Here is an 11,328-nt window from a genome sequence, read left to right on the forward strand (position 1 = left end):
GGGCTTGCATAATTCATCACTGAATGTATGTATTGTTTGTATACTGTGGTGGTGGTTTCTTTGCTGTGTCCAAATGTTGTATGGGCAAGTGACCTCAAGGCATTGAGTCTTGGTGTTATTTTATTTTTAAATGTTTGTGATGTGTTGTTTAAATGACATTGATGTATTGTATGTTACACCAAGGATTTTGTGTGTGTGTGTGTGTGTGTGTGTGTGTGTGTGTGTGTGGTAGGGGAGTGTTGTTTATGGTGAGGTGTGGGATGTGACTGTGTTCTGCTGTCCAGTTTGTGAGAAGGGTCACTGTAGATTTGGCTGGGGCTATTTTGAGCCTGTTTGTGGTGAACCATTCGTGTAGTGTGTTGAGGTAACGTTGGATGATGTGTGCAGCTGTGTTTGCATTTTGGTGCATACATGTAAGTGTTATATCATCTGCATAGGAAGCTATGTGTATCTGTGGTGTGTGGAGTGTGGGTATGTCGTGCATGTATAGGTTAAAGAGTGTAGGGGACAAAACATATCCTTGGGGGACGCTATTTTTGAAGTTTCTGATGTTAGAAAACTGACTGGCAAATGTTACGTGTGCACATCTGCCTGCTAAGTAGTTTGCCAGCCATCTTTTTGTGGTATTGTGCATGTTTGTGTTGAGTATTTTTTTGTGAGGTTGTGGCGGGGGATGGCATCAAAAGCTTTGCTAATGTCTAGTGTGATTAGGAGTGTTCTGTGTGGTGGCCTAGCTGAATTCATGCCATCAAAAACTCTCTGTGTAAGGTCTGTAAGAAGGGTGTTTGTGGAGTGTAGTGGCCTAAAGCCATGTTGTGACTGGGCTAGGGGAATGTGAGGTGTGACTAGTTGTAGTACCAGTCATTCAGTGACTTTAGAGGGGGTGCAGAGGAGTGTGATGGGGCAGTGTGAGGAGGGTAACATGGGGTCTTTGTTGGGTTTAGAGATAGTGATGATAATGCCATGCTTCCAGATGTTGGGTATTATGTTAAGCGAGTAGCTGTACTTTGATATGTTGGTGAATGCTTGTATGCCTTTTGGTCCTAGGTGTTTAAGGTGAATGTTGCTTATGTTGTCTGGTCCACAGGCAGATGAGTGCTTGAGGTTGGTAATGATGTGCTTTGTCTGGTTGTAAGTGAAAGGTGCGTAGTCTGGGTCTGTGGGGAACTGTCTCTTACGTCGGATGATACGTCGGTCTTCAGGATGGGGGTTAAGATGGCTGACTTGTGAAAAGTGATTGATGAGAGTGTTTGCTTGTTGTTTGTTTGAGGGTACGGTGTCTTTAGCTGTTAATATACCTCCATCTGTCTGTCCATCTCTGCCTCTGCTTTTCCTTCATCCTTGTCTCTCTTTCTCCCTCCTTCCATCCCTACCTCTCCTCTCTCTCCAGCTATTGTATCACCATCTCTCTTTGCCTCTCTCTCTTTTTTTTTTTTTTTTTTTTTTGTCCACTCTAGTTACTTTCATCTGTCCCTTCACCTCTACCTCCTTGTTTACCTCTATCCTTCCTTTCTTTCTCTCCCTCCATCCATTCCTCTCCTTTCTCTCCGGTTACCTTCGTCTCTCCCTCCATCTCTACCTCTCCCTCTTTTCCTCCATTCCTGCCTTTCCCTCCATCCCTGTCTCCCTTTCTCTCTCTCTGCATTTACCTCCATCTCTCCCTCTCCCTCTTTTCCTCCATTCCTGCCTTTCCCTCCATCCCTGTCTCCCTCTCTCTCTCTCTCCATTTACCTCCATCTCTCCCTCTCGCTCTTTTCCACCATTCCTGCCTTTCCCTCCATCCCTGTCTCTCTCCTTCCATCCCAGCCTCATTACTCAGGGGATATTCCATCTCTCTCCATATTCAGAACTGCCTACAGATACCTTGTCCATTATTCTCGTCAGTTAAAGAAGCTCCCTAACACTTCTTCATAAGCGATTTACTTTGCTTATTACACCATCCTCCTCTTTGTTACTTAAATAATTCAGATATTACCACACTCAGCACATATAACGTACAGAATGATATTAGCCAGCCATATCTAAAAATGAATCAGTAAGGAAGAGGTGTTAGGGAGCTTCCTTAACCCGCGAGAATACAATCCTTCATTATTTGCGCCAGTCTCGGTGCCATCGTATATCCTCCCATTCCCGTCCCTTCCCACCTGCATCGTGATTTTATAAGTAGTTCTCTCCAGATTGCTCCTCCTCCTAGTCTAATTTGCCTCTCTTGCAGCTTGAGTACTATATATATGAAGTCTCCGCATCGTGTCTCTTGCTCTCTTTACGGATGTCGCCATTGTTCTAAATATGGATGAAGTTACAGCAAAAAATCCCACTATCCAGATGCTTAAATATCCTGAGACCTGGTTATCCATAAAGTTGGTTTATCTGAAGTTGAATATCTTTAAATTCAGATTATCCTGACTTGATTTCCCATGCATCATTTATCCAGAAGGCTCATCTTGTATTTTTTCATATCCAGTTTTTCTGTCACATTGTCTCAGCTGGTCTCTGTCCATGTGCTTACATTTTTTTAGAAGAATATTCAAAATGTCTTTCATATTCTATAATTTGGTTTCTGTTCCCATGTTTATATTGCTCTCTTATATTCCTTTCTTGTTGGTATGGATTCTTCTGCAAACTTGATTTGTTTACTGAAAAACAAAGTAAGATTATTTGTACAAGGAAAATTCTTGGAAGATGGTTATACTTGGACCAGTGTGTGTGTGTCCAGAAATAATAATAATAATAATAATCCGTCAATCCATCATCCAATCATAATGATAATAATAATAACGATAATGATCCATCCATCCATCACCCAATCCTATGTATCCCCATGTGGAACGTAGGAGCCTGGGTCTAGGCAAGTTGGTCCTGACATATAAAATGAAATAATAATAATAAAAAAATAATAATAATAATACAGTAATAATAATAATAATGAGCAGTAGAGTAAGGATCCAGAAACAAAGAAAGAGAAAGCACAAAATAGGAGAGTTATCAAAGAACATGCTGAGTGAGATGAACTTTAAAATAATTTACACATTATTCACGTCTTCAAAATTAACTCCAGATGTCCTCAGGAAGGGTTATATTTGAATGGTGGGAATTTTACTGCCTTTATTTACATTTAAGTTCTTCTAAATGAGATAAAGTGATTGTCTAATGGTGATCCTTCCTAATAGTCCCTGCTTATACCGTATGGTAATTTTGTTGCCTCGTTCGTCGTTGATTATATTATTTGTAGTCTAGCCCATAGTGACATGATCTAGTTGCCTGTTCTAATGACTTAGCATGGTGTTTGTACAGTGAAGTGTCTGTCAATCCAGCCAGCCGTTAACAAAGCACACGTTGGAATACTGACCTTCCCAGCTGACGAAATTTATTCTTAGGATTGCCATATATCATACTGTATTTTTTTTTTCTTCTTCTTTACAGATTTTTTTTTTTGTTCCTTGGCCCAAATTTTTGTCCCCCCCTCCCTTTTTTTTTTTTTTTAACTTTCTCAGCCCAGCTTTTCATCCATTTTCACTTTCCATCACATAGACCAGTGGAAGAAAAATGTTTGACAGTACTTTGACTCTTCCTCCCATCCCCTGATTTTGTATTGCTCTTTGTTTAGGGTTTTCATAAGTTTTAGTTCCATCCCACAAACCGTCATCCATGGCAGTCTTTTTTTCTGGTTTTTCATTTGAGAGGGAGAGCTAATTCATTAAGAGAGAGAGAGAGAGAGAGAGAGAGTATCTTGAGAGAGAGAGAAATGTATCCTTAAATCCCATTCCTCATATTTTTTTCACTGGAAGGAATTTTTCTGAAATTGAGAGAGAGAGAGAGAGAGAGAGAGAGAGTATCCTTGTCATGCACCTCTCCACACAAACCTCACTCATATATTTTTTCATTAAGGCAATTATTTCTGAAGTTTTAGCACGTTTTCAGAAGACTAGATATAAAGTGATAAAATATGGGGTCAATCCAAATTCCAGATGGCTGGATTACAGGCATTATCGCTGTACTGGTTTATGTATCAATGTAGTTGTGATAAAAGTCTTGTAGAATTGAGGTTGATACATGTAAATATCTATAGTTTGTTCATTTAAACTGGGCCGAGATTTTCATCCTCTTGTGAACTATTTCCCATAGTTCAGTGGCAGAATAAGGCAATACTAAGGCTAAAATATCATCTTCATAGCACTTCTTCATGACTAGCATTATAAGAAAAAGAATATGGCTCAAAAATTCTTATAGCACTTCTTCATGACCAGCATTATAAGAAAAAGAATATGGCTCAAAACTTCTTATAGCACTTCTTCATGACTAGCATAAAAAAAGACAATAATTGGGCTAAAAATGTCCTTGTCATGGCACTTCTTCATGACTAGCATCACAAGAGAAAAAATAACAATATGGTCCAGTTCTTATCATAGCACATTTTCATATCTAGCATCGTAAAAGAGACAATAAAATGCCTCAAAATCCTTATCATAGCACTTCTTCATGACTAGCATCAAAAGGAAAAGAGAATATTGTGGCTCAGTCCCATAGCACTTCTTCATGACTAGCACCGTATTCATATTTCTAGTCACTACGTGGTATTGAAGAGATTGTTATTTCACACCTACAGTCCTTTTACTCTCTATCTATCTATCTATCTATTGCCAGACGCTTTAATCCTGTACGGGGTGGCCACAAACAAATCGCCTCCACGTCGCCCTGTCCCCCGCCGTTTCACTGCCCTGCTCCTAACTCACACCCCCCTCTCTCATATAACTCTCCACTCCATCCCTCCATCTCATACTCTCACTTGGTCTAGAATTGCCATCTCTCTACCTTGATTGCTGGGCTGTAGCGAGACATTGACACTAGAATATGCTGCTAATCACAAAGAGGTGCTGTGGAAAAGATGTAGAGCCTGGTGTCCTATTCTGCCACTGAGCTACATGAAATAAGCTGCAAAAGGACGAAAAACTGGGCCAAGTTAAGGCAAAAGAACTATAGATAATTTAAACCAAATATATGGAAATTACGGCATATTGATCCTTCTTCTAAAAGCATGATTGTAATGTAGATGTTACTCATGACTAATTTATTTTTCGAATATTTAACAGTCATCATTTTGTCTTGTGTCTAATTATATAACTCCAAGACTTACCAATTTATTTTTATGCCTGCAGAGGTAATTATTCAGTTAACAGGGTGATACATAAGTGGTTTTACTTAGAACAGTTTGTATATACAGTACCATTATTTTAAATTGAAAAGGTTTTATTAAGAAGCTATAATTAGGTTTCCTATTTACGATATTTATTTCATATGATTTTGCTTTTAATATTGATGCATTGTTGCCTTTACTGAATCATCTCTCTCTCTCTCTCTCTCTCCCTACTTCTTTCTCGCATTGTGTGTGCTAGTCTATACATCTGTCCATCTCTTTCTGTCTCTCTGCCCATTTCTCTGCACTTCATCTCTCTTTATCTGTTTAGTCCTCTTTCTATCATTCTGTCTTATCTGTCTACTGCTTCATCATGCATCTTATAACCTGTAGTCTCAGCAGAAAGACCTTCATGTGTTTGTTCCCCTCTAAGTAACGGATTTATAGTGATAATAAAAATAGATATATTGTTCTAAATAAATCCACTTATGTAGATCCTTTGTTATGCATCGTGCTGATAACTCATTTGTTTTGTGTATTAGAGTTATTTTTGTTATTATTATTATTATTATTATTATTATTATTGTGATTATTGTTGTTATTGTTTTTTATATCAGTTATTACTTTCTTTTATTTTCATTATTATTATTTTATTATTATATTATTTTTTTTTATTCTTATTGCTAATTTTTATTTTTATTGTCATTATTATTATTACAGTATTATTATTATTATTATTTATTTATTTATTTTTTAATTATTATAGCACTTAACCAGCCTGCATTATCCTAGCATCTGCTTTACTATATTTACCATTCATCTATTTTATTCTTGCTACTTCAGTATAATTTTATTCAATAAAAAAAAAATTAAAAGAGCCTCCATCAACTCCTTCTCCATGATGGGCCATTTTGAAGTTGAATAAAATAATCTAACGGTAACAAGAATAATGTAAAAAAGGGGTCATTGGTTAACTTCAAAAAGGACTTGAAGGTGCATCAGAGTCCCGTAAGTAGCAGCAGTCCCATCAACTCGCCAGATGGGAGTCCACATCATCTAACTTTATCAGCCTTAATTTAATGTAACAGTGGAGGAGCCTAGAATTTCAAAGGCTTAAATAATTGATGGATATGTGGCCCACCTCACTTAGCACTCTGTTTATGTTTCGTGCTCCTGTTAGTGGATGCTACCCCACCCGATTGTTAGAGGAATGTAAGGTTAGGATGATGATGATGATGACAGATTAGATGATGATGATGATGGTGATGGTATTAAGGATGGTGTGGTGATGATGATGACAGATTTGATGATGATGATGATGACGATATTAAAGACACGGTTGTGATGATGATGATGATGGCGATGATATTAATGATGGTGGTGGTGGTGGTGGTGATGATAATGATGATGATAATGACAGTAATAATGATGATGATGGGCAGCACTGGTATAAATGGTATTCACATCAATGGCTGCATTATTTACACATCGGAGCAAAATGAAATCACGTTATATACCAATCTCCAAATCATGTCACAGCTCACACCTGAAGCGACTGTCAACGCTGGACTCGTCGTGGGTGCTGAGTGGACAGAATGGCCTCAACGCGCACAACCACCCCGCCTGGCTCACCCTCTACCTGGCAGCTTGTAAATTACTCGACCTCATGCTGGCTCTACCGGCCCACCACCTACCGCAGTTCCAGATGTGAGTTGGTGTGGTGTTCTAGGGAGGAAGTTTGTTGATAAGGTAGAGGGCAGTGTATTTAGATCATAAGGTCATTTGGAGAAAGTGGATGTAGATAGAGGGGTGAAGTAGGCATGTGTTAGGGCAGAGGGCAGTGTTTTTAGATTGTAAGGTCATATGAAGTGAATGGATGTAGATAGAGAGGAGAAATAGGTATGTGTTCAGGCAGAGGGCAGTGTTTTTAGATCATAAGGTCATACGGAGTGAAAGGAGGGGTGAAATAGATGTGTGTTGGTGAGTCTGTTGGAGATGGTGTGGTTAGCTAAGAAGTAGGTGGATAGATAAAGGAATGAACAACAGCCTCCACACACAGCCACCCACCCTGGCACATCCAAAACCTAGCTGCTTGTAAATTGCTCAGCCTCATACCATCTCTGCTCGCACATTATCTACCACAGTTTTAGATGTAAGTTATTGTGTTTGTTCTAGGAAGGAAGTTTGCTGATAAGAGGGTAGATGAGAGTGTGCTTATATGATATGGACATAGAGATAGAATGGCTGTGAATGCTGGTGAAAAGGTAATGTATGTTAGTGAGTGAAGGTGGGAGGAGGTGTGTTAAGCCAAGAAGGTGGATGAGTATGATAAGTAAATGAATAGGAAGAAAGTTTGCTGATATTAGGGTGTTCTTAAATGATATGGACATTGATATAGAATGGCAATAGATACTTGTGAAAAAGGTATATGTTAAATTTGAAGGATGGAGGTGGTGTAGTGGACCAAGAAGAAGGTGGATGAGTATGATAAGGAAATAAATAAGAAGAAAGATTGCTGATATTAGGGTGTGTTTAGATGGTATGAACATAAATATGGAATAGCAATAGATACTTGTGAAAAAGGGTATACCGTATGTTAGGTTTGAAGGTGGGAGGAGATGTGGTAGGCCAAGAAGAAGGTGGATGAGTAAGTAAAAGGACAGCACAGCCTCAGTACACACAACCACCCTAACTTGCTTCATGTAAACTGCTGACTCTACTTGCACACCATCTGCTACTGTCCCACGTGTAAGTTGTTGTGCCATTTGTTTTTATGTTGTATCAGGTAATTGTTTAATGTTTTATCAGATACTGTCTTGCATCCACCTCAGGGTTGGCTGTGATACTAAAATTCTCAGAAGTTATACTACAAAATTAAGTTCATCAACACTTCATTTTTGGATGTGGTGTTGGAAGGTGTAATGTGAAATATTTGTATGCAATGCCATGAAGCGCACACACACACACACACACACACACACACACACACACACACACACACACACACACACACACAAATGAAAAGGGACATATCTCTCTGATTTTCAGTGAGGAATGAAAATATGGAAGGCAAGACACAGTGCAGTTAGGGAACAGTAGGTCAACTTTTTGGTAATGATAAAATAGCTGATGTTTTCATTGGGCTGGAAGCATAAAAAGCATAGTAAGAAGCTAGAGCCTGTAAATAACATCCCAGAACTGATGGAAATTAGTGAGAAAAGGAGTGCTTATGTGTATGTGCTGATATTTTTATGGTAGCAAGGGCACACACCATCCATTCACCCTATGTAGTACTACCTTGGATGATTGTACTTGGAGTGATAAGCCAAATAGTGTACTGTGTTCCTGAAACTAACGTATGGACACCTGCATTTAGTGGGTTGTTTTAAGCAGTTCAGCCAGGTGTGGACCATGAGTGTTTAAATCCCAGGGGTGGTTGGAGTTTATTGTTCATGTAATGCTACTCAGGGGGGACAACTGGTCCCCTTACATTCAATGCCTGGACTGAATATGATGAAAATGATGATAGAACAGTGATAATTATTACGTATTAGGTTTACGTTACACTGTCTTTAGTTGAATGTTGGTAGTCTTGATGATGATTGTGATGCCCACCCCATTTGATAGTGAGATATTTGATTAGGATGATGGTGATGATGATATGAATGATGATGAAGATGGATGATGATGATGTGATGACGATAATGTTGGTGAAGCTGATGATGATGATGATGAGAATGATGATGAAGATGAATGCGATGATGATGTGATGATAAGAATGTTGGTGAAGGTGATGATGGTAATGATGATGATGATGATGTGATGATAAGAATGTTGGTGAAGATGATGATGATGATGATCAGAAAATTTGTGAAGGTGATGATGATGAGAATGATGATGAAGATGAATACGATGATGATGTGATGATAAGAATGTTGTTGTTAATGATGATGATGATGATGATAATGATAAGAATGATGATGATGATAACAGTGATGATCAAGGTGGATATGATGATTATGTGATGATAAGAATGTTGGTGATGATGATGATGATGATGACGATGATGATGATGATGGTGTTGATGATGATGATGATGATGTTTTTATGCACCAGGTATCGGTGGGCATTTGTAGGGCCCATCCCGACCCCAAGCAGTGAGGACGAGAAGGTGGCAGAGGCAGGGAGCAGCGGTATTGTCCTCAAGAGCTGTGACTTTGTTCCGCACATCGCACGCATCGCTAAGCTTATGACAGAGAAGGTGAGAGAGAGAGGGAGAGAGAGAGAGAGAGGTGAGGTAAGGATGGATAGTTAAAAGGAAGATGTAGACAGACAGACAAACAGATGCGATAAGGGTGGATTGTTAAAGGAAAAGATGTAGAGACAGACACACACACACACAGACAGATAGAAAGATGAGGTAAAGATGGATGCTAAAAGGAAAGATGAGAGAGAGAGAGAGAGGTGAGGCGAGGATGACTAGTTAAATGAAAGACAGACAGACAGATGATGTAAAGATGGATGGTTAAAGGAAGGATGTAATGAGAGAGAGAGAGAGACTGTTGCCATTTACTTGTATTTGATATAATTTCAGGAATGCTTAATGTAATAGAATATGTGGGTTTGGATGGGGAGAGAAGATCAAGATATGAAGCAATCTTTTCCCAAATATATTTCCCCATAAGATGTTCAGTTTTGTCTCACTTGAATTTGGCTTTTGCACGGTTTTTCTCAGTCCCCAAAATCACATAAAAAGATGCTCAGATGTATTGACAAGTACAGCAACAGGAACAATGGAAGTAACAAGAACATCATTTACTGTTTCTATGACAGCACTTCAGGTGTTCAAGAGGGATGCCTTAACACAGTAGTACTTATAGCCATACAAATATTTCTCCAAGAAGAGTAGTGGATTTTTTTTTTTTTTTTATGCAAGGGAGAAGGAACCAAAGGCCAGAAGCCCGCAAACCGTTCCTTCCAAGAAAAAATAACAAAATCAGTACAAAAACAAGCCAAATTCAAGATCCATTCATTTCAAGCTTCCTGGACACACTGCGTTTGAAAGACTGGAGATCATAGGAAGTAGGAAGTGCAGATAGAGAGAGACAGTTCCAGAGTTGACCTGTTGCATAAATGAAAGACTGGGAGTAACGGTTAACTCTTGCAGGAGAAGGGCAGTTTCAGTCTTCAATTTGGTGAGATTATTTTCAGTTGAGCGTGGAGCAACACCAGGAACAACAGCTTTTACTACCTTCCTTCATTCCAGAGTGGCCCACGATCAACCCACAAAACCCTGGAGCATCGTCCTGGCCACCTCATGCTTACCGTGCCCTTCATCTCCGCACTTACCGACCTACAACCATTCTTCAACACCCTGGTCTCGCCGTCCTTCACCCCCGCCGCCTGCAACCCACCCACCACCTCCATACACACCCAGAAGCCCACCACGACCCCAGGGCAGAATTCAATGTCATCGCTTGCCCACATTGAAGCCATTATCGAGAGGGACTTCCTGGAGCCTTTACCATCCTAGCAGTCAAATGGGTGGATCTTCTCACCAGTCATCACCTCGTAGGCGGTAATGCAGTCGTAAGAATACCAGTGTAAAATATAACTCACAAACAGTCCAGTATGTCCTTGCTATAATTCATTTCCTCACACCAGTCATAAAGCTTTAATTTTACAGCCCTTTTCCAACTGTGCTTCATTCCCAACATAAAAATATAACTCACAAACAGTTCACTTTCCCTGACTCGGTGGCATTTCTCACACCAGTCATAAAGGTTCATTACTGCAGCCCTGTTACTACTCTTCCTCAGTACCAGCACAAAATATAACTCGCATACAATCCTCTATATCCTTCATTGTATTCCAGCCTTTTACACAACGTTTTCCTCCCATGCACTTCATTCCTACAACATAAAATATAAACTCAAACAATGCAGTATTCCCTCACTCTAGTGCATCCCTCACGCCAATTGCAGCAGTATTTTACCAGTACTAGTCGTATTATTATTTTGCTTCGGTACTACACAAAATACACATCGCAAATAGTCCATTAGTCTCCCACTGTAATGCAACCCCCCACACCACAATGCACCTCCTACTCCTCACTCTCATAGCACAGAATCAAAGCACAACACATCACACTTCTACACATCACACTAGTACACTTCACACTCCTACGCTTCACT

The 11,328-nt window shown here is 39.5% G+C and overlaps 1 protein-coding gene across 1 annotated transcript in view; it reads left to right on the forward strand.

The window, feature by feature from the left end:
* LOC145402347 (protein DOP1A) overlaps window positions 1–10,667 on the forward strand; it is a 57,580-nt gene extending 46,913 nt beyond the window's left edge. Inside the window, exons 19-21 of the mRNA XM_080274494.1 lie at window positions 6,674–6,841; window positions 9,251–9,395; window positions 10,401–10,667. Of these exons, the coding sequence (XP_080130620.1) occupies window positions 6,674–6,841; window positions 9,251–9,395; window positions 10,401–10,667 (580 nt within the window). The remainder of the gene's footprint in view (window positions 1–6,673; window positions 6,842–9,250; window positions 9,396–10,400) is intronic.
* Window positions 10,668–11,328: the final 661 nt, after the last annotated feature.

The sequence above is a fragment of the Coenobita brevimanus genome, chromosome 57 (genome assembly GCF_032717465.1).
Source record: "Coenobita brevimanus isolate Jiangsu-jjx chromosome 57, ASM3271746v2, whole genome shotgun sequence".
Taxonomy (NCBI): Eukaryota; Metazoa; Arthropoda; class Malacostraca; order Decapoda; family Coenobitidae; genus Coenobita; species Coenobita brevimanus.